The sequence below is a fragment of the Astyanax mexicanus genome, chromosome 21 (genome assembly GCF_023375975.1).
Source record: "Astyanax mexicanus isolate ESR-SI-001 chromosome 21, AstMex3_surface, whole genome shotgun sequence".
NCBI classification, from domain to species: domain Eukaryota; kingdom Metazoa; phylum Chordata; class Actinopteri; order Characiformes; family Acestrorhamphidae; genus Astyanax; species Astyanax mexicanus.
In genome coordinates this window covers 27,730,150-27,754,358 of record NC_064428.1, presented here as the reverse complement: position 1 = coordinate 27,754,358, position 24,209 = coordinate 27,730,150, and the positions used below count along the sequence as shown (strand labels likewise).

At 37.4% G+C, this 24,209-nt stretch overlaps 2 protein-coding genes across 10 annotated transcripts in view; both read right to left on the bottom strand.

Annotated features, from left to right (window-relative positions):
* The window catches only part of nt5c2b (5'-nucleotidase, cytosolic IIb), a 51,367-nt gene extending 37,688 nt beyond the window's left edge, over window positions 1–13,679 (bottom strand). Inside the window, exons 1-2 of one of the 2 annotated variants that reach the window (XM_022674674.2) lie at window positions 13,575–13,679; window positions 6,365–6,494 (exon numbers count right to left, since the gene is read on the bottom strand). In XM_022674674.2, coding sequence (XP_022530395.2) covers window positions 6,365–6,465 — 101 coding nt within the window. In that variant the 5' untranslated portion in view covers window positions 6,466–6,494; window positions 13,575–13,679. Of the gene's footprint in view, window positions 1–6,364; window positions 6,495–13,437 lie in introns of both variants that reach the window. The other variant, XM_022674673.2, reaches the window with a different exon arrangement.
* Window positions 13,680–18,074: 4,395 nt separating this feature from the next.
* The window catches only part of LOC103044847 (activating transcription factor 7 interacting protein), a 64,968-nt gene continuing 58,833 nt past the window's right edge, over window positions 18,075–24,209 (bottom strand). For 7 of the 8 annotated variants that reach the window (XM_022674672.2, XM_049469385.1, XM_049469383.1 and 4 more), the window contains 9 exons: window positions 23,139–23,213; window positions 22,866–22,915; window positions 22,541–22,593; window positions 21,769–22,437; window positions 20,613–20,650; window positions 20,455–20,512; window positions 20,218–20,310; window positions 19,332–19,366; window positions 18,075–19,136 (listed from right to left, as the gene is read on the bottom strand). In XM_022674672.2, the coding sequence (XP_022530393.2) occupies window positions 18,678–19,136; window positions 19,332–19,366; window positions 20,218–20,310; window positions 20,455–20,512; window positions 20,613–20,650; window positions 21,769–22,437; window positions 22,541–22,593; window positions 22,866–22,915; window positions 23,139–23,213 (1,530 nt within the window). In that variant the 3' untranslated portion in view covers window positions 18,075–18,677. The remainder of the gene's footprint in view (window positions 19,137–19,331; window positions 19,367–20,217; window positions 20,311–20,454; window positions 20,513–20,612; window positions 20,651–21,768; window positions 22,438–22,540; window positions 22,594–22,865; window positions 22,916–23,138; window positions 23,214–24,209) is intronic. The other variant, XM_049469387.1, reaches the window with a different exon arrangement.

Sequence of the window (24,209 nt, the reverse complement as noted above, 5' to 3'; positions counted from 1 at the left end):
GAAAAACATTTGTGTTAACTGAATCTAAAAACGGTAATTAAAAGGAAAAACATAACTATCTCGAACTGTATTTTGTGTTAATAAAACTAACTAAAACGAACTGAAATTACTGATAGAATACCCTCATTTTTGTGTTTAATTTATTTATAAGCGCTGTTGTACAGTGGAGTTGTACAGCGGGAGTTGTTGTGCCGAGCGCGCGGCACTCGTGGTCCGTTAGTTCTTGTGTAAAGCGCTCGCGCTAGCAAGCCCACCCTAAAATGAACAGAAAAAATAAAAACAAAATAAAATTAAACTATAATAAAAATGAAAACTGTAATCACGTAGCTCTGGGCGCACGTGAACGCCTCCGCGTTTGACTTGCAGCATTGTGTGTAGCTGTTCTTAAAAATCATTTAAATTAAATAATAGTTCTATGCTTCTATGTTACAGTGTTAATTAACATAATTCTGATTATATTTCGCTCATTCAATCAGCCCGAAAACAGACAGTTTATGGGGCGGATCGGGTCAGGCTCATAATGACAGTTTATGGTTCGGGCTTGGGCAGAATGTGCACGGGCTCCGTCGGATTTTTTGGGCACGATCTAAGCTCTATTCTCTTTTGGTGAAGCTGTTATATTAATACCATTTTAACGGGCATTAAATTGTTGTTTTTGTCCATTATTTTGTTTTATATATACATATTTCTTTTGAGTGTGGCTTGGTTTGTTAAATTTCATCCCCAGACGCGTTTTTCCGCTTTTTTCAGTATTACAAGTTTTAGTAATTTTCTTTGGTTGTGTGGAGAATTTCGTTTTATTTTTTTGAAATTCGTTAGATTATATTTTTGTCAACATTTTGGGTTTATTTTCGTTTGTTATTTTTTGTTATTTTTCTAATAATAATAGTAAATGCATAATTGATTTCCTTTTTTTGACGGGCGAATAATAAAAAGTAACGCGATAGTTACTTTTACTGGTAACGTGCCCAACACTGTTTATATATAAGGAGAAGTACAGTCCTCTAATAATCCTGACTAACCAGTAATTATTATTTCAGCACAGCTGATGCTGCGAATATCCTTAAACAGTTTTAGTCCTGCCCTTTTTCATTTCGTCTAAAATAATTTAAATACTGAAAATATCAAGTGTTAATTTGATTTTATTTACTTAGATTTTCGTTTCTGAAGAAGAGACGTCAGTTATTTTATACTAGAGCTTATAGATAGGGCTTGCCTTGCATAGTCAGGGCGCATTCCAAATGCACTCCTGCCATCAACGCTAAGCATAGTTTCGTTTGGAGAGAAATGCTACAACACCGATGCAGTTGAAATTCTATTCTTTTTCAGTAAATGAAGCAACAACACAGATTACTAATCATGAGAGAAAATATAGACTTTGGGACACTGGATTGTAAAAATGGATGCCTTACCCGTTGAAAGTCTTGCTCACTCTTGAAACCTTGCGCTGCGTTCCAAGTAGCTGCCCGCAGATGTGCCGGATTAAAATCGGCGCGGCCAAATAAGAAAATCGGCCGATGCCGATTGATAAAAAAATAACAAAAATCGGCCGATTAAATCGGCTGGCCGATCGATCGGTCGGCCTCTAGTAAAAGCTAATGCTAGCCCACCAAAACAGACACTGAGGCTGTTATCTGATGCTTTTATCTCTGGAGCAACTAAATGTTTACGCTAGCCATTTGAAGCCGACAGAAATGCTGTTTTCAGGTGTGTGGGCACCTTTGGAGCAGACAGATTCGGTTATCTGGTACAAAGGTGCTTCAGGAATGGCTAAAAGCAGACGTAGATTTTATCTGGGATGAGGAAGCCTGTGCATGTTCACCAAACCAACTTATCCCCAACTTCCCAACTCATCTCAACAGTACTGAATGAGGTACACAGTTCCACTGCTCCACAGCTCAATGCTGAAGAGCTTTATACCCCTCTAGCCCACACCTAGCATTAGATATGCTTCCAATAAGCAATTCATCGTTTTTGTGACATATTTAGCACTAAATAATGTTAAAAAAAAAGTGAAATATGATCAAGAACCTGTTACATTACGTTCTTGCCTTTTGTCCACTTCTACACTTAAACACAATGAAACTGTCAAGTTGATAAAAACCTTGAAACTAAACCAAACCAGACCATGTGTAGTTAAATTACTGTTGTAATCGACCCCAAGTGACACTTCCACAAGCTCCATGTGGCCAGCAGATGTACGTGAAGCATTGCAAAAGCACTGTCCTTATCTAATGGATGTTACATAATACCTACGGGGTTGTAGCAAATTCCTTACACTCCTTTACCTCTCTACTGTGCTTTAGTGAGGTTAAACATTTGCACAGAGTCCCCTGGGTTTAAAGGTGTCCACGTTCCACGTCCTTCTGGGCTTGCTTTCCACCCTACAGTTTAACCAACGCAGATGGAGGGTTTAATGCTATAATTAGACATTTTCCATGTCTATTTTAACTTTGTAGTGGAGTCACTGTGTTGCCAAAACTGCGTTCACTTGTTTTTACAGTCATGAAGTGGGCCATTTTTGGGTTTATGAGGCAGCATGTTGTATGCAACACGACTAAAGGCCTGATGTACTGATGTTTACCTGCAGTTTGCATACTGCATTCACATAATTTTTGGAATGGTTCATTTTGAAAAAGGCTGTGGCTGTGCTATAAAAAAGGCATCTATTTATACTGCATGTACCATTGTACGGTACGGCATTGCCTCCATACATAGGGCCCTGATGGTGCTTGCTGTTGCAAGCCTAACACCGCTCTTTTAAGTGTTAAGTAAGACTAACCCTTTGACAGCAATGTTAAGAACACAGTAGCAATGTCGATTGAGACCAGCAACCAGTATAGTAGTGATGCTAACACTGTGGTAGTGATGCTAACAGCACTGTAGCAAAGCTAGGCAAGACCAACAGACAGCTGATAAAGCTGCAGTATTGGCATGCTGTTGATATTGCTACTATTAAGATATACAGGGTTCATACATGTTTTAACCAAAAAAAAATTCCATGATTTTTTCATGACTTTTCCATGCCTTCAAGGCAAATTTTCATGACCATACAATTTTTAAAACATCAGGGCAGACATGGACAATAAATCCAAAAATCATTTACAATATTAATTACAGTTGGTCTAAAATGAATCAGATAAAATGATGACACACAATCTTTAATAATAAAATGTGTGTCAGATCCTGAAAGCGCCATTGTATAGGGCTTAATTACTGAATTAACTCTGTGCTGATGTATTTGTTATTGTTATTTCCTCCATCGATAAACTGAAGCACAAAGATTTGTAGACCAAACTTCAATGACTTTCCAAAACTTTCTGTGTATTTTTATTTTTTTTACCAAAAATGATCTAGTCCTAGAAATTGCTATTTTCAAATTCCATTACTTTTCCAGGTTTTTCATTACCTTACAAACCTTAGATATATAAATATATATATACAGTTAACAAGCTAACATAAAGGGTGCACTATGACTGCATTTATAGTTTCTAAATAACTGCAAAACTTTAAGTTTTCGCTTTTCTTTGTATCACACATGAAAGATTAGCCAAACTAAGAATAAAGTTACCTCTCCTTAGCTGAATGGAGGAGGTCACTCCTTGTGAATAAATGTTTTAAGAGTAATCAATATTGCCTCAACTAGGCCAGACCACAAACAAAGACACATATATTCACCTATTTCACCTACAACAATTAAGCCCCACTTATTTACACTAGAACAGAGATCCCCAACAAGATCATTTACACACATCAGTCTAAAAAAGCACCTTAACCCACACAAACTGCGAAAATTTACCTCAGGGAAAACAGAATACAAGAAAAATACAGGATATTGCCCATTTAAACTGGCCATATCCTGTGGTTGCCACACTGCGCTGTGCTCCGAGGCCTTCAGTCAACAAGAAAGTTCTATTTCAGAGCCTGAAACAGTACCTGGACAAATGACAAAAGTTATCTTCCTGCTTTAAAAAGTGGCTGACAGATTGACAGAGCACATCTTCATTAACAAGCTTGGAACACGAGCGTGGTTAAATTGTGCCTGTTATAATTTATATCTAATAAATCCCAACAACCCCTTTCCATGAAATCTGAGACCTGCGTGAATCCTGCTCGCAGCAGGTCTTGTGTAAGATCCAACGACATAAATTCTCTCCATTCACTTACAGAACAGCTCTGGCCCGCTGTTGGAGGGTCATTATAGGAGCTGAAGTGGTCCTCTACTGGGAAATATACACTAGATGACATTTAGAGTGCTAATGAATGTGTCTGCAGGTCCAAGTAATTCAATTATTGTATGCAGTTTTAGTCACACAGCGTGAGCTTACAAAGTGCTGCTGTCATGCAAAAACATGGATTTGCATTTGTGCAGATACTGACTTATTCTTTATAAAGTCTCAATATTTAATTATAAATAGACTCCAAACATACAAACATAAATTTCCATTTCTTCTTTGGTTAAGTTTCTATTCTGGAGATGCAATGTTTTTTGCATGGGTACAATAAAAAGGTTGTTGGAAGCATTTGGCACAAAAGAATGGATTTCATTCTCCAACCATTCTGAAGGAGAAATTTCTACTTAACACTAACGTATTATTAAAAAAACTCTACTTTACTTGCAATGCAAATCAGTGTAAAAACTGTTTATTTTAGATAATTGTTGAGAATTTCTACTGGTCTATTCATCAAAAAAATTGTACACAGTTTGTGTTTTCAAATGATGTAGTAAACTAAAAATCAACAAACATGTAGTCAGTTACAACATCTACGTCACAACATGGTGTTCCATGAACAACATGTTTAGAATTGTTGAACTGATTGCATGAATACAAATGTATAATATAAAAGACAAAAATGTGCTAAATTAGACTAAAAATCAGTGTGTATTTAAAAAAGCAAAAAAAAAAAAGTATCTAAATGGGGGGAGGGGGAACGAAATCCAAAAAAGAAAAAAAAAATCAAAAAGAGCTCATGGAGTCCTACAACAATTGACAAACATGTGACAGATAGTAATTTTTACCTTTTTTTTAAATCATCAACCCTGCACATTTTTTTGGACTGCAACACTATAACATGTCTCAGGGTTCCAGTTTGGTACAGGGTAGAACAAAACCCAACTTGTTTTAAACAGCACTATCTTGAGATGCAGCCAAAATATATTTGCATTACTGGAATAGTAGGTATCTGTCATGTTTGATGGCATGGGAGTTTTTTCTGTTGCAATGCTGTTTCCCATATTACACAACAGATTTGCACAAATAAGATTACCATTAAAACACCTGGATCTGAAATTATTATCAGTACATATGCCATACTAATTTTGCTTCTGTAATACATTTTTTTTTTTTACAATACACAACACAGAGAAAAAAAATAATTAATAGAAGCAGATATTAAGAAATACTATTCAGATATGTTAAATATTAAAACGTAAGCTCTGCATCATCGTTATGTAAGATTAGGGCTTGGTATCGAAATTCAATACCAAAAAAACAATGACTGAAATGTCTCTCACTACCGAGTACCGAAAGGTCTAAAAAAAAAAAAAAAATGTGGTGCCTGTTTTCGATACTTTGCATGAAACACTCTTCTCCTCTCACTTGCACCGTCTCGGTCTCTCTCTCTCAGATATTATAATATAGTAAAAAATGATCTAGTCTGCCAGACCTAAACCACACTACACTATTGTTACTGTCTCCTCACAATAATACTGGGAATTTCCACCATAAATTTGGAGTTTAAACAGTAAAGTTGTAGTTTTTGTTCTTAATAAAGTTCCACCATCATGTTTATTGTTTGTTTGCTACAACAAGATCTAATGAAAATATGGTAGCCTCTCATGGTGACAGTATGAGAATGAGATTACTCATGTCTGCTGTTAAATAAGTAAGCTGTGTTAGAATAATTATTGCTTTTCGGATATTTTGGTTGCAATTTTGAAAGATATCGAAAAAAGTGCTGTTTGGGTATTAGTACCGAATTCAAGGTACCGTTATCGAAAACTTTTAAACAATACTCAGCCCTACTTAAGATAACAAAATGTATCCCAATCTATTAATGTATTGTTAAACTGGCCCTCACTAAGTGGAATCATTTGATTGAATTGTTTTAAGGTTATTCTAACAAATACCTTTATACCATACATTACATTTATTTTTTTTTTATGTTTCTATTTTTTTATACAGTAACAAAAACTAAAAATGTACTATATTTAGATTTATTTAGATAAATTTCCTCATTCATAAAAGCACTTAAAATATAATTAAAAAAACAATAGTAAAGAAATCATAAAATAGCTAACTGATTTCCCCCAAAAAGAAATAATTAATAATGTATGTGGTTTAAAAACCTATTAAAACCTTACCTATGATATGCCTCGCGTCTGTACTTCTTCATAGCCAATCCGTCCATGTTCGCTGGGAGGTCTGCATAATCCTGAAGTCGGTCGCTCCATGATGTAGTCATCTTTAAATCCCTCTGCCTAAAAATTCAATCTAGAGTAAGAAATAAAACAAGTCTGATATTATTATGAGGGTCAGGCTTTGCCAGCTTCTAGTTTTTCTAGCCTTAGGTTCATACTCTTGTCATATATCTCTGATGAGAACAGAATGAGACAGTACCTTTTCTTTTGAGAGGGAGACCAGAACCAGAAGCCCATTAATACAAGAGCTAACACATTAAAATGACTTTGAAGTCAGAAAGTCTGCTTTCTGACAGACTTCAGAAGATCAATTCATCAGCCAACAGCCATCAGCCTCGCCTCTCAGCTGTGGGCCATCTTTTAACTCTATTCAATGATTAAATTACAGCACAAAGGAAGGGTTGAATAAACACTGACTGACATCTTTATCTAAACGACCGAAATGGAAAGTGTTGAACAAGCTTGGCCTTGTTGAACTGACACGCAGTGAAACTCAGCAATGATGATTAGGCCTTTAACTGAATCAGATAATCAGGCTTTTCAAGAGAAAACCGAGTTTAGAGCTTGTCCAGCGACACACGTGAGTTCCCAATTTAATTTGGCCAGTTCAATAGCCTTTAGCTTGGAATGATTGAGTCAAGCTTGAATCAGCAGACTAAACTAGGTTAGGTAACCAAATTACACTTTCAGTTATCTGCTAATGAGATATCCAAATTCAATAGGATATTCTCTATTTATATCACTGAATCAGATCATATTAATAGAGTTAATGAGGCCATTTACCCTGAGTGCTGATAATTATTGCTGAAAAACGTATTACAAAGATGTCATAGCTTCTTTTAATTGGACCATTTTATTATTCTTTTCTTTGTTCTGCTTTTTAAATCTAAAAATACATAAATTTAACAGCAAAATAAGGCTCATTACTCTGTAAAAAAGATCTGTAAAAAATAGTTAGGGGTGTTATGATGTGTATTTATACCGAACCGTCATGTTTTGAGAAATGTACTTGCATGAAGAACACACAGTATGCAGTTAGGATATACACATGCTATTAGCGTAAATACAGTAATTTCACGAATGCTAGTGCCACCCAAAAACCTTAAGCTGCAATTATGTGTTCCATTTGAACTGTGTCAGAATTTTCAACCTCCAATTTGGAAATTTTAACAAAAACACCCCCACAAGTCGGATTTCAGAATTTTTGAAAAAGCAGAAGTATTATACAGTGTACACAAATAAGTGTCAGATTTTTAACTGCCAACATGTTTTTTATAGTGTTTAGAAATGCAAAAGACTGTATTATACATTGTTATCTCTGGTATCGTTAACAATGCTAAACCAGGATAAGGAAATATGAAGCATATTTTGAATGAATTTGCCCGTAAAAAACACAGGTAAATGATTGTTAAGCCAGTTGTAGTAAACTCTAAACTCTTTAGCTAACTGCTTATTTGGAAATGTTTTAAAATAGTGTAAAAAAAGAAATTGTGTCATTTAAGATTTAACATTCATTCAAAACTCATAAAATCATTATGTACTGGTGATGTGGATATATTCTAGCTACTGGGAGTAACATGCTAGCAAGCTAATGTTTACAATTTTCTGCTTCATTAGCTAGCTAGCTAACATGCTACATCTGACTAACCTCACAGGGTGGCTATATAATACTAGATACAACCCCTGGCAAAAAGTATGGAATCACCAGTCTTGGATGAGCACTCCTTCAGACATTTCATTCTGTAAAACAAACTCTGATCAAAAACATGATACAATAATAAAGTCATTCCAAAGTGCAACTTGTTGGCTTTCAGGAACACTCAAAGAAATGAAGAAAAAACATTGTGGAAGTCAGTGAATGTTACTTTTATTGACCAACCACAGGGAAAAAAATATGGAATCACTCAATTCTGAGGAAAAAAGTATGGAATCATGAAAAACAGATAAACAAAAGATGATTCAAAATACATCACTAGTATTTAGTTGCACCACCTTTGGCTTTTATAACGGCTTTCAGTCTCTGAGGCATGGACTTGATGAGTGACAAACAGTATTCTGCATCAATTTGGTGCCAACTCTCTTTGATAGCAGTTGCCAGATCAGCTTTGCAGGTCGGAGCCTTCTTGTGGACCATTTTTTTCAATTTCCACCACAGGTTTTCAATTGGGTTGAGATCTGGACTATTTGCAGACCATGACATCGACTGAATGTGTCTTTCTCCAAGGAATGCCTTCACTGTTTTTGCCCTATGGCACGATGCATTGTCATCTTGGAAAATTATTTCATTATCTCCAAACATCTGTTCAATTGAAGGGATGAGAAAACTGTCCAAAATGTCAATGTAAACTTGTGCATTGATAGAAGAATTAACCACGGTCATCTCCCCAGTGCCTTTGCCTGACATGCAGCCCCATATCATCAAGGACTGTGGAAATTTGGTTGTTTTCTTCAGGCAGGCCTCTTCATAAATCTCACTGGAACGGCACCAAACAAAAGTTCCAGCATCATCACCTTGTCCAATGCAGATTCTTGACTCATCACTGAAGATAACTTTCATCCAGTCATCCACAGTCCATGATTGCCTCTCCTTAGCCCACTGCAGTCTTGTTCTTTTATGTTTAGGTGTCAATGATGGTTTTCTTTTAGCTTTCCTGTATTGAAATCCCATTTCCTTTAGGCGATTTCTTACGGTTCGGTCACATACATTGGCTCCAGCTTCTTCCCATTTATGCTTCATCTGTTTAGTTGTACTTTTTCGGTTTTCAAGACAAATGGCCTTAAGTTGCTTGTCTTGACGCTTTGATGTCTTTCTCGGTCTACCAGTACGCTTGGCTTTAACAACCATTCCATGCTGTTTGTATTTGGTCCATATCTTGGATACAGCTGACTGTGAACAGCCCACATTTAGCAACCATGCATGAAGAGTTACCTTCTTCAAGAAGTTTCACAATCCTCTCTTTTGTTTCAAGAGACATTTCTCTTCTTGGTGGTTCTTGCCACTCTAATTCGTCCAGCAGCCCTCCAAGGTGTCATGACTGCAGGTGTTTTTAACTGCAGACTAACGAGCAGATCTAATCTGAGGCAGGTGTCCATTTAGGGAAAGGAAATTGACTGGGTGTGTCCTTATTTTCTACCTTCAATTTGAGTGATTCCATACTTTTTTCCTCAGAATTGAGTGATTCCATATTTTTTTCCCTGTGGTTGGTCAATAAAAGTAACATTCACTGACTTCCACAATGTTTTTTCTTCATTTCTTTGAGTGTTCCTGAAAGCCAACAAGTTGCACTTTGGAATGACCTTATCATTGTATCATGGTTTTGATCAGAGTTTGTTTTACAGAATGAAATGTCTGAAGGAGTGCTCATCCAAGACTGGTGATTCCATACTTTTTGCCAGGGGTTGTAGAAGAAACCATAACTTTTATGCATGTCTGATCAAATTAAATGAATACAAAATAGGTTAGTCTTAAGGTTTTTGAGTTTTTCTCTGTTGTACTATGCTTGTATTGAACCACAAGGTTAGAACTAAACTGTGACTTCTGTGTACCATAACACCCTTAAAAGAGGATTTACTCAACCTAGAGGAGTGAGAAATCCCAGTGTTTGTTTTTATTTTTTTTTAGATTGGTCTGCAATGTAAAACCGTTTTTCTCTCCATGGTTGTACCATACTTGTACTGAACTGTGTTAATTCTTGATATATCGCAAGAAAATTCTTTATGATACTCCACCATCTGTGTTACTGAAGAGAATAAAATACAAAATAATACTAAATAAGCAAATACCAGGAATTATGGATTTATTGGTGTCTGTTTCTCAGAAATTTGACAACCAAATGAACTCTGGATCTTGAACCAGTTGCGTTCTGGCTTATAAGAACCATGGTCCTTTTCAACGAAACAGCCAAACTTAGTGGAACAGTAAAAACATCACATCATACATCATCAACAGAGAGTGTTGCACAGCATCAGTGCTCCTGTACAAAGAAACACGCCCACAAATGACGTCACAGTTTGTGCTAAAGAAGCTTGTTTTCTTTGGTTGACACTGTGAAAGACCTACATTTGTCGGTGGAAACGTGGCGAACCGGTTCAAAATTAGGTTCACGAACCAAAACGGTGCTGGTTCCACTTTGGCGCCTTTGTTTAAAAAATATGATGCCGCATATCAATACAATACAATCATATCACAATAACACCATGTTGTCCCAACAAAACCCACCAATATACAACATTTCTTCCTCCTTGTGAAATTCAGGTGAATAAACCCACATCTTTAAGGAAGTGTAATTTACTTGCCAAACTACTGAAGCTGCAGCAATAGCTGGCACTGCTTGAACTGCTTGAGTCAGCGTTTTCATGGACCCCATAACTCATGACAGCTGACTTGTGCAAACATTTTGGAGGCCTAAGGGCTAAAGGACAGAGCTGCTCCAAACAGCTTCATGTCTCTGAGATTTCCAAAAACCTTGGAGAACTCTGAAGCAAGGCTGCTCCAAATGGACTCCACACAGTGATGACATCATTTCAAAGATTGGAGGGGATGAACCATCACAACACATTCAAAAGGGGGTGGACACTCTATGTGTTTTTTTGCTTTTGGGTTTTAGACAAATCCCTCGTGTGAAAAAGACGAGAAGGCTGGAAGAAAACAGACCCCCTCCTCAAAAAAAAGTAGGCTAAAGCTTCCTCTGCATCTTAACAGCCTGAGAACTTCACTGCTGGTGGAGAGAGATTCTGGGCCAGAGAACGCCTTCAGGCAAAGCTGCAACTAGTAGTGAACACAGCTTGTCTTAAGAGTATTTTGAGCCAGGAAACACAAGATATAAAAGGAAAAACTTGTGTAGCTACATCATTTTATATGTAACCATAATAAGTAAAGCTGTTTTTATGTTTTCTTTTAGGTTTTCCTTTGCAAGAAAAATCAACAACGCTCAAATAAATATAAACAAAAATATATACAATACAGTGAGATTTTTTGCATTTGTTTCTTTGGCCAGTACTTACAGTTCCCACCCAGCACATTATATATGGACAAATGTATGTATATAATTCTTATTGACAGATTTCTAAAAAAATCATGAGTAGTATAAAGAATTTGATTTGTTGGACTAACTGTCTCTACTAGCTGGCGGAGATTTTGGACTTGCATTGCTGTAAAGATTTGATTGTATTTTAAACTAGTCAAATCAACTCAAGCTGAGAAGAGTCCAAAACCAAATCAGACATAAAGTTGTAATTTTACAGTTGCCTGAAAATCCAATCCGATTTGTAATTTCGTTTTGGAGAGTGATGTGGATTAGGGTTATTTAGAACTACTAGCTCACCATTAGTGTGTCACCTTTTCCCAAGGCTACCTTCTTTTCTATGGCATTATATATAGCATGTTTTAAGCTGCTGTGTTGTTGAAGGCTATAAGAGCAAATTTACAGTTATGGGTTTCTTTGATTTTACCAAATTAAACCTCTGGAATACAATTAAAAGGAAGATGGATGATCACAAGCCATCAAACCAAACTGAACTGCTTGAATGTTTGCACCAGGAGTGGCATAAAGTTATCCAAAAGCAGTGTGTAAGACTGGTGGAGGAGGACATGCCAAAATGAAATACCCAGGGTTATTCCACCAAATATTGATTTCTGAACTCCTAAAACTTTATGAATATGAACTTATGCATTCTTTACATTATACAGCTTTGCATTTTTTTTATTTCAGCCATTTTTCATATTCTGAAATTAAATGCTCTAAATGATAATATTTTTATTTGGAATGTGGGAGAAACCTTGTTTTGTTTATTTTATTCAAACACATACCTTATAATGGTAAAATCAGAGAAACTGAAGTGCTTTTTTATTTATTTTTTTCTAGAGCTGTATGTGTAAAAACTCAACATTTCACGATATGAACGAATATGAAGAAGATATCTGCATTTTAAACTTGAATTGCTAAGCTAGTCAAACCAAGCTGGGGAGAGTCAAATAGCTAGTTGCTAAATCCAATTTAAATTAACGTAAAACATTAAGGCAGCCTTTAAACTTATTGTTTTGAGTTGAAGCTGATAGTTTTTTTTTTTTACAACGGCTTGAATTTTTGCACCAGGAGTAGCATAAAGTTATCCAAAAGCAGTGTGTAAGACTGGTGGAGGAGAACATGCCAAGATGCATGATAACTGTGATTAAAAACCAGGGTTATTCCACCAAATACTGTTTTTTTAGCTAGTCAAATCAATTCAAGCTGGGAAGAGTCAAACAGCTAGTAGCTAAATCCACTTTACATTATCGCAAAACATTAAGGCAGCTGAGTTACAGTGGCTTGGAGAACCAGGCAGATTTGTAAACTGAGAGTTATGTGGGTTAGGGTGAGCTAGCTAGTTAACTACGTGAAAAAAATGCTATTTGGCAGTTGACAAAAAGTATAGGTGTTGCATTAACATTCCTAGGTTACCCATCAAACCAATAAAACAGTTTTTAGTTCGCTAGTGCTGCAGTTAATCTGAAACAGCTGCTTTGATAACGTTAGCTTAGTAACCTACCTAATGTTCAGCTGTCTAGCTAGCTAAGCTAGGCATTAACCTAGTTAACTACCAGTTAACTAGCGTTAGATTGGCGAATACAGATAAACAACTGCAAGCCCCCCTCTCTCCTCCTTTTGTGTCTTTGTGCAGAGCAACATCAAAAATAGACCGTTCTGTTTTTTTGTTTTTAACGTATCTCTCCCTTTCTGTGCATTTAAGGATGTCCACCATACGGACAGACCACCACAGGATTTAGAGCAGGTTGTCTAATCTCCGAGCTTGCATGTATAAATGTGTAAATACAGCGAAAAACAACACAAATGAAGCTGACAACTGAATTATTGGTATTATTTAAATACTCTAGGTCCGAAAAGTAAAAATCCGTTCCAGGATTCTGTTCCAACTGCATGAGCGGAACAGGCAGCAAAACGAAACAAAATCCTGGAACGGATTTTCTCTTTTCTGAACCTGGATTTTCCATTTCTGGACCTGGACTGTTCACTCACCTTTCTCCCGAGTAAAAACAGCAGTCTGGAGAAGATCTGAGCATGCGCTTTTCAACAAGCGCCAACAGTAATAGAAAATACAGTATTGTTAAAGAAAATTAAACAGTAATAAGTACAGTAATAACGGATACAGTAACCTTTAGCTCAATAAGCAAGTCAGTGCAGCCAGTACAGCTCGCCTCCTTCACAACACTAACTGACACACAGCCCACAGACAGCAGGCAGTTCATACGCGACAGATGTGGGCGGGGCTTCGATTGCAGAAGAGGGCGGGGCCAAGCTGTCCGCAGCTATCTTCTCCGCTACAGTCACTCGGCGCAAAGCAATTAAGTGGGCGTGGTCTGAAGGATCAGCATGGCGACACGTCATCGTCATTCATGCTCGAAGCTGAGTTTGTGGGCGTGGTCTGACGGCGATGAGGCCTGGCTTGTGTGGATTAATAAAATAAAATTTACCTATATACAGCGCTGGAAAAAAATAAGAAACCACTTAAAATTATGAGATACTTTGTTTTTACCAAAAGGAAGATGGAAGATCACAAGCCATGAAAACAAGCTGAACTGCTTGAATTTTTGTATCAGGAGTGGCATAAAGTTATCCAAAAGCAGTGTGTAAGACTGGTGGAGGAGAACATGCCAAGATGCATGAAAACTATGATTAAAATCAGAGCAAAGCCAAATCAGAGAAACTGATTCAGAAACTAGACAGCATATCTTTAACTATGAAAGACCATTTTCACGCCTCTTCAAAGTTAAAAATAAAAAAATATATATATTTTAAAATCACATCCACATTAAACTCGCTTATCAGTGTCTTGGACCTTGATTTTATGCACTGATGCGCAGTCACGGTAAAATCCCCACAATCTTCCCGTAAAGTTGTGGACATATCTTAAGACGTACACTGGCGCCCTCTAGTGTTTCTCCCCTAGTTTGATTGTTAATGAAGCCTTATTCATTTGTTGCAATAAAAAAAATCTTGTAAATTCTGGATTTAATCATTAAGTAGCATTTTTATATTTCATATTACATTTGTTTTTTTTTATTACGCACACCTTTTAATATATACTTCAATATTTTCACAAATTATTAAGCAGTAAAAAAATAACTCATAAAAGGTGTGTACTCTGCCACTGGGATGCTACCATGCTTCAATTTATTGAGCAGATTTTTATTTTTCCAGTGCAGTGAGCGGGCTAATCTTCTGTTTGACTGGCTAATAAATGAACATTCTGATGGAAAACAGGTATTAATCTGTGTAAGGTGAAAGAATGTGTATGAAAAAACACACCATGTCCATTACAATGGATGCAGGGTCCAAAAGGGTTAAATATCATACTATAGAAGTATACAACAGAAGTAGTTAAACCATTTACATGTATTCAGCGTTCAGAGTTTAGGACTTTTATTTTAGGTGGAGTGAGCTTCTTAAGAACACGTGATCGGTCAGACTGACCAATGAGGTACAAGAGGCCCTATTTATTTATTTATTTATTTATTTATTTATTTATTTAAGTGTTAAGAGGATGATTTAAAAAAAAAGGAAAGATCAGAGAGACATCTACACAATCAAGCTACGTTTCCTCGTACGTTTCAGAGTTATAACTGTGAGCTCAGGGACTTCAGTCAGAGCTGGTTTATAGCGAGACTGTCCACTTCGTATCTCCGCAGTTATAGCAGAAAATCACAAAGAGAGATCTATTTTAAGCTTTTTTTGATGATTATTGCTTACAGCCAATGAAAACCCAAAAATCAGTGTCTCAGAAAATGTGAACATTATATAAAATGCCATATCCGGACGGATATAAAAAGTCATCTCATAATTATGACTTTCTATCTCATAATTATGACTTTCTATCTCATAATTATGACTTTCTATCTCATAATTATGACTTACTATCTCATAATTATGACTTTCTATCTCATAATTATGACTTAGTATCTCATAATTATGACTTTTTTATCTCATAATTATGACTTACTATCCCATAATTATGACTTTTCTATCTCATAATTATGACTTAGTTGAGGACGTTTTTTTTTCTTCAGGTGGCGGAAATGGGCTTCCATAGGACTTTAGACCTGATATAATAGAGTAAACCAACACCATCAGATGGCTCTTCAAACCATCACTGTAAATTGTTCTGTAGCTCTAAACAATAAACAACAGCTTAGGCTGGATTCTCACATCTGTTTTCTTGTGTTTCTGGCTCCTCCTCCCTGGTGTTTCGCTACAGTGTGTTTGTCTCGCTTCCCAGGATAGCCTTTGTTTACCCTGCCTGTTGTCTTCCTCGCTCACGCTTTGCGTGATCCCTGTTTCCAGGTTTACAGCCGTTTTTGTTTTCCACCCGTTTTCATATCCCACCCTTTTTTTGTTTCCCACCCGTTTTCGTTTCGCACCCGTTTCAATTTTCCGCCCGTTTTCGTTTCTCCACCGTTTTCGTTTTCCACCTGTTTACATTTTCTGCTATAATAAGGCCGATACGAAGTGTGAAGTTTCTCTTTAAATCAGCTCTGACTGGACGCCCTGAGCTCAGAGTGAAAAAAAGATATGATTGAAATATATGATAAAAAATAATAGGAAATAGGCCGTCGATATGTTTTTCTTATTACCAGTGCGCATGCGCAGTTTTTAACTCAAGCGTTTTATAGTTATTCTGCTTTTACTTGATTGTATTATTTTTTGTCTGGGTGATTTAAATATGCATATATCAGATAATAGTAAAAGTTATATGATTTAAGACTTAAGTTAAATACAATAATGAAAAATACAAAAAAACGGGATTAAATCACCCCATTCCATTAACTGTACCCTGATATATTCATTCGCGCTTTTTTATATTGAGCTGGTATTTTACGTTTAAATAAACACTAGAGTAGCACGGTTTGACGGGGTAGCAAAACTCGTCAGACCACCGGATCTCATTAAACTGGGTCTGCCTTTATTAATTGTGTGTCTAAATGGAAGAAGGAGTTTTGCTCTTTTTGGTCTAAATAATATTTACGTGGTTTAGGTACGTCCTCCTGAGCTGGTTTATGGAGAGATCATCCTCTGCTTTATTTTATATCTCCCGGGTCATATCAGAAAATCACTGCTAACCGCTAGAGGGAGTCAGTGATCAAGTTCTCAATGATTGTGAGTGAATGGGGGAGCTAAACAACAATTAAATCAAATTAAAAATATAAATTAACTACTTGTTCAGCATAATTCTTTAATTATAGAAAATATAATAAAGTATTTAGTTTAAAAAAGAAAAAAGGTATGTTTAAAAGACGTATAAGTGGAATTGAAAAAGCTTTTAAAACTATCTGAGGTGCAAAAAAAAAAAAATTAGATATTGTTTCGGTGTTACGAATTTTCAGTATAAAAAATACCAAACATTTATAATCAATTGGTCCGTATATATAGAGTGTATGCAGCCCATGGTAAGAACCATAGACTGCGTACAGTCTCTGGTAAGAACGCATTCATTTTTAGACTCAGAAGGGAGCGCCCTCTGGTGGTGTAAAACCCGCATAAATTATTTTCCTCTTTTATTTGGGCATTCATAGTTTTCTTAAATCAAAAGCATATAATATTGTAAAAAAGCTTTATAAAGCATGTTTTTGTCACTGAAATATTTGATATTGTTTTGTGTTAATTTTTTTTTATTTCAGACATCAATAAACAATGATTTTACCCAATTCATTGGTCCATATGGAACCATTCATTTTGGACTCACTCGGGAGCGCCCTCTGCTGGTCTACAAACCTCCTGTCTGTTAAGAGATTCCTTTTATATTTGGAAAATTATAAAAAAAAAAAAACGTGTAATAATGTAAAATGTTATGGATGATGACAGTACTCAAAGATGACAACTTAAATATGCAATATAATAATAGAACATGAGGGAAATAAATAATTATTAATAAATAAATTAAAATAAACATTGATGCCTTCATAATATCATGCATTTTGATCTTCTTCTTCTTCTTATTATTATTATTATTATTATTATTATTATTATTACTATGCAAGCCCTCTTTAGAGATGCACTGCTACAGCTGATTAATCTGAAACAGTAGAATAGACTAGACATTTTTTTTATTTACTGTAACAGTAAACTAACCCTTATTTTTATACAGAAATTAAAGAAAACTTGTACACTCATTCTGCTGCATGTATATAAAGGGGAGTCAGATTCTGACAGAGTAGAATTATTCACAACACTCTTTCCTCATTAAACTGTGTAACCAAATCAAACCAGACCAAATTTACAGAATACAGTGTAACAAAGACTTTTTCACTTTTGAATATTCAGACCATTTTTCATGAGAAAATAAAAAAAACAACTCAAACCAAACCAAAATGGAAAACTCTCCAACTTGTTAACTGATTCAGATTTGAGCAAACCAAACTACATGTGTGAAACACTTTCCTTAAACATGTCCATATTGTTGTTCAGTTCGATCCTGTGAAACACCAAACACTGAGAATCTCAGTAAAAGTGTGGCTATTCTATATCCACGGTCTCTCACACATTGCTCATATATTTTTATGGTACTTTTCGTTGTGACCTTAAGTAACATACCGGTACATATTTAAAGACACCACAATTGTGCAGTATGGTGAGCTGACAAATAAAAGTAGAGACAGGTCTTTGTACTTTGCTTTCAAGTCAATACCTTTATTTGAATGTTGTTCTCAGGGTGTCTGGTTACCAGACAGGACATTACAAAAGCATTAATGCCACCACTGTCTTTCTCCGTAGCTTTAAACCAGGCCATATTATGGAGCATATGTGCAATGTATTTAAATGTCTTTTTATTAAAAAAAGAGTAATTCATAAAAAAAAAATGGAACCAAAGAACCAAAAATTCGAAACAGACCAAATACAACGTATAAATATCTGACCTATCAGTTCAACACTTAACTCTGTACAACCAATCTACACATGGAAAGTTTCCTTTTAGGGAGGATTCACACTGGTGCCAACTCCAACATTTCCTTAAAATTAATGTCAAATTTAATAGTGTGCAAGTCTGTTTTAGTGTGTGTGAGGGTGTTTTTTTTATGTGCATGTGTGTGTTTGTGTTTGTGTGTGTGTGTGTGTTAAACATCCTCTCCACAGTCACGCCATTCCTAATACCAGAACAGTCCTAACTAACCCAACAGTCTGACGTGTCTTTAATAGTTCTATTAATCCCACTTGTTGTATATTTGTCCATTTTACTCCTCCAGTCTGCATGCTCCTCAGCGTGCTCAAGAAGAGGACGGCGGGTTAATGACGTCTGTACATTGCGGTTCGCAGAACGGCCCGAAGCGTCCGTACACATCTTTGGCTCTAACGGCAAAGTAGTATGTAGAGCCAGACACAAACTGGGTGAGCGTGCAGGCCATGGGTAAGGGGAGCGCCTTCACCTCGCCGATTTTCTTCCACAGCTGAGACGAGACAGTCGCCGCTGCCCCCTGGTGGTCCTGATGGTAAGCGTACAGGTGGTAGCTGTCCACCGCTGCGCAGTTACGATCCGTTTCCGCCACACACCAGGACAGGACAATGCCGTTCTGGCTTTGGACTCGGGCCAGCTTTAACTGCGGCTGCTGGGGTGGCGAGGTGTGGGCGGCCTCTGGGGGCAGCCGGGTTGGAGGGGTCGGAGCTAACGGCAACGGTGGAAGAGGAGCTGAGGAAGAAGAGCCTGGACGAGATCTGGAGGGAGAGTCCTAAAATAAAGAAGGAGATAAAGGTTTGTTTTAATGAACGGTACAACTGTAATCTTTAACAACAATAATCTTATTTTGTGACAACAGGTCAAGAAGACAGGCCTCAAAATAGATTTAGCTTTGCAATAGCCAGCTGTATTAACCTATAGAGCTCACAGTTAATGTGGAAACATGGTTGTAATTGCTTGTACTTACCACAGAGGGTCGATGCTGCACTCCAGAGCGGCCTGCTGAAAATGAAAAATAAGACAATATCACCCATTTAGTCAAAACAAAGTATGCAAGGTCTATAAATCTTTTTTTTTATATTCACACAGATCCAATAAGGATTCATTGAAAGGGTTTAACGGTGGAATAAGCAGGTGAAAGATGACACAATTGACTAGGAAAACAAAATCCTGACAGCCGTGATGATATGATTATAAACTCATTGTCATAAAAACAGTTGCACAGACATAAGGAATCAATTGAAAGGGATCAAAACTCATGGGAAGTCAGGGTAGTAATTTAGAATGGCAGCAGGTCATCTTCAGTGACAAGTCTACGCCAAGTGTTTTGTGGTTTCAGCTAAGCTGAGCTGGGCAATATGATGATATTTTATCATACTGTGATTCATTTTATTAATAAGCATATCAAGGAGCTTATTAGTGCTTAAAAGAACACTGACTCAACTGTATCTTTCATTACAACCTATTAAACTGGATGATGTGCAGCAAAATTCAAGGAAAAATGTGAAAGTATTTGAATAGCATTTTTTAAGAATTAAGCTCATTAAGCTCAAAAATCATTTTATCTGCATGTCAAAATATTGCAAGTTGGCATGTTGCGCTACACTTTCCCACACTACTTCTATACGGTAGCTCAATAAATATAAAAAAATATAAATAGTTGTTCATATAAGTCTGTGTGTTTAATTATTTGGTAACTTTTACCGTAAACAGACACTTCCCTCTGGGAGCAACTATTTTTGCAACTCTTTAATTGACAATAAGTGTATATGGGTCTAAACAAGCAGCTAACCACCAAATGGAGAGACAGAAAACCAAAAAGAAAGGGGTAGAAACAAAAAAACAAAACTCACCAACAGTGGCGGTGCTGACTAACGGGGGTGGCCCTGAGGGTCTCTGGGTAGAGGTGGCATTAGAAGGAGCAGAAGCCTTCTGCACGCCTGTCACTATAACACAGACCCACACAAAGCCAGCCAGTGAATGAGAGTGCGAAGGAACAAAAGACAAATAACCACAAAACAAGAGAATAAAATGCTGAGGGGTAATGGAAGACGAGGCACAAAGGCTAAATAAGATGTGTGAGCTTTTACCTTGCACATCGTCGTCATCCTCAGTCAGATCTATGAAGGAACTCTTGGGTCGACCAGACTGTGGTAAGAACGGAAATTAATAAATAACAAGTAATGGGGGGGAAGCACAGTTAAGATAAAAGCATGCTAACTGTAAAGCTGCATTTTACTGTACATACCTGTGAAGGAGATTTGGCTGGAGCAGAGGCTTGATTATCTGGGGATTAAAAGAAAGACAAAGTCAGACGCAGCATAGCCAAATACTATGCTTTTCACAGCATGATACCATCATTACTTGATTTGACTCTACCCAGCTTTTCAATTATGGAAACTTATGACCCACTATGATCTGGGCTTCTTTTAAGTAAGGAACTAAAACATAAGTAAACTTTGCAGCTGTAGTTCTAAAATCGTGAATCTAGAACACAATTTTACTAGAAACCTCCAATGATATGGTCTCACAATCTTCTTACGACAACAGTGCTGCTTTTTGTCACCATTAGCTACATTTGTGGGTGGGGGGGGGGGGGAGAAGGGAAAATGCAGTGGCTGCAAGGAAGTTCATGCTAGCCTTCACCCCTATTTCTCAGGACTGGCGGCACTGTGTGAAGGTTTGTATGAGTTTTTTCTACATATGGGAGAATAAAAACTAGAGGAAACCGCTGTAAGATTTCTTACAGTACAGTACTACTTAACTCTACTTTAATATAGTTTTTTGCTTTTTTATTAGGCAAACTTGGTAGCTGGAACCACTGGTGCTTGGAACTTTTCTTTGTTTGAAGTATAAATCTTAAAAAGTGCTGTTTGACCATTGAAAACAGTCACTCTGACAAACGCAAATAATTTCTAATTTTCATCCAATTTTCTCCCCAATTTACAAGGCCAATTACCCAACCCACTCATTAAGACTCCCCCTATCACTAGTGATTCCTCAACACCAGGAGGGTAAAGACTAGCACATGCCTCCTCTGATACATGTAAAGTCAGTAACCGCATCTTTTTGAGCTGCTGCTGATGCAGCATTGTTGAGTGGCATCACAGCACACTCTGAGAAAAGCGCAGTGACTCAGATCCTATACATCAGCTCACAGACGCCTTGTGCTGTTCGACATCACCCTCGGAATGATGTAAGGAGAGAGCACCATCTACCCACCCTGAAAGAGCAAGGCCAATTGTGCTCTCTCAGGGCTCCGGTTCGCGAATTTCACGAATTTCCCCAAATGGAGTTTTGGTAGTGAAAAATATATCAGGTGCCAGGAACAAAAAAGCAATTAGATCCAAGTAGGTGGTGGACAGCACCAGAGCATGCACTAGGCCACTCACAGGTGAACTCACCTGTCTTGGAAGTCATCGCAGATGCAGAAGATGGACCGGTAGCAGCAGCTGCTGCTGAGCCAGTTGCCGCGGGTCCTGTGGTTGCCGGGGACGACGAGGCCGTAGCCACTCCCACTACAGGGGCACACTGTGTTGGCGTGCGAGCCGTCGTCACAGAAACAGCAGCGCTAGGTGAACTGACAGTCCCTGAACCCCCCTGGTACATCGACCTGCCCAACGACATTTGTGGAGCCGTGGAGGATAAAAGCGGCGAGGAAGAAGAGACGACATTTCCCGCCGATTTCTGCAGGATGATCGTGGTGGTGGGTGTGGTGGTCTTGGTCTTGTTAAGACTGTTCACATTGGCTAGTGAAGAAACCGGGATCAGACCGACTCCCCCCGCCAACGTCCCCGCTTGTCCGTTGGCCATGGCCAGTGGCACCTGGATCAGCTGGATGGACATAGGCTGGTTGCCTGATGTGCCCGAGCTGGTGGTCATAACGCCCTGGTTGGGCCGGGTCTGCAGCAGCAGAGTGCCTGTCTGGGTCTGGCCGGCCAGAGAGGAGGTAGAGGACGAGGGGGTGGAGCCTGGAGCTGTGGTGAGGATCTGGAGGATAGGAGCAGATGCAGCCAAGGCAGAGGAAGTTGCCGTAGTCGGAGTGGAGAAAGGTTTAGGCTGAGTTGGGGTAGCTGAAGAACACAAGGAAGATGGACATTAAGAAAGTAGTTAAGAGAGTGTTTAAGTAAATACCTTAAGATGACAAAAGATGGTTTAAAAAAAAAAAAAACTCACCCATAGAGCTGGTTCCTGCAGGTGCACTGTGATGTTTAGGATCTAGCATGGTCCTATTAAGACAATAATATTTAAATATACTTATCAATATCACCACAAAAAAAAGGCAAAAAGTTAAAGTTCAGAGGAAGAAAACCACTGGATCTCAAAAATGCAAACAAAGAACTGTTTCTAGTTTAGCCACAAGGGGGAGTCCTGCTCCACTGATTATACTAAAAACAAGCCTTAGGCTTAGGACAATAGAAAGAAATAGGTAGGCAAAAATTAAGTTCAACTTAAGTTCAACAAGCAGCAAGCTTTCATCTTCTTTTATCTAAGTGCTTACCGTTGAGTTGAGCTGATTGTGTGTGTGGCAGTGGTCTTGGCAGCAGGAGTCTGCAAAAAGAAAAGGAATGAATTCCTTAAAGTACAATAAGTGACTTTCATTGCATTCATTTTCCTATTATTTATAGGAATATCTTATTTTGACTCAGTCAAAATATACATTTCCATTTTTAATTCTGAGTCCTACCAATTTTATGTTTAATATTTATGAACAAAGATGTCCTCAGCTTTTGCAAGCAATGAAAACAGCTTTAGCTGCGAAATAGCAACTCACCTCTTGAGCTTTTTTGTAGTTTTCAGAAGCCTGGTTAGCTGCTCCAAACTTTTTAGCCAATCGGGAAATCTTAGCCTGAAACCAAAGTGTGAAAAAGATGATCAATATTTAAAAAAAATCTAATAAAATTTATTAGCACAGTGTAAACAAGTCAAAAAAGTTATGGAATATTGTTCAAGCACCCATCACGGTAAGGTGTTCCAAAAAAAATCATTGTTCAGAAGAACAATCAGGGGTGGGCTTTAGGCAAAGGTCATTGCAAGGTCTCATTTTAGATCATGAGGCATCTTAAGCACTTCATAATGTTGGTATTTGTGACTGCACAGAGGGAAGTATTTTCCAACAAGTAAAATTTATTGTAAAATTAATTGTTTTTGACCCATTTTGAAACTGGAATCATCAGATAAAATATTTAAGACATGTAGCAGCTCTTCTGCCAACTTCAAATAAATAATCTAGTATCTAATCCAAGCATTGCTTAGATCAGGTCAGATCAGGAACAAATGCTCATTTTGTTTCTAATTATGTAACAAGCAGAGTCGGGATTTTGGATGTACATTAAGGCCACTGTGAGCCTCTGCTAGTTATGCCTAGTCGTGAAATCCTTTTTAATGTAGACATGCCTACAATCATCCTTACAGAAGAATACATTAGCCAAACTGTCTGAAGGTCATGAGTTCAACCTCCAGAAGACGCTGCAGCCGAAATAGCTGATTACTTGGAACATTCTCTAGCACTGATACACACGTCAGTCAATCAAACTGATCTGACAAAATAGTCCAGCTAAATACACAGCTTCTTTAATTTTAGATAATTGAAAACCTCTGGAATATAATTAAGAGGATGATGGATGATCACAAGCCATCAAACCAAGCTGAACTGCTTGAATTTTTGCACCAGGAGTGGTATCATTTTTATTTAGAATTTGGGATAAATGTTTAAAACAACGATGTTCAAACAATACTCAAACATATACCTATAAATAGCAAAATCAGATAAACTGTATATCAGAAGAGCACTTCTTAAATATAAAAACAGTGTATATAGTAAAGATCAATCAGAACCAACAGC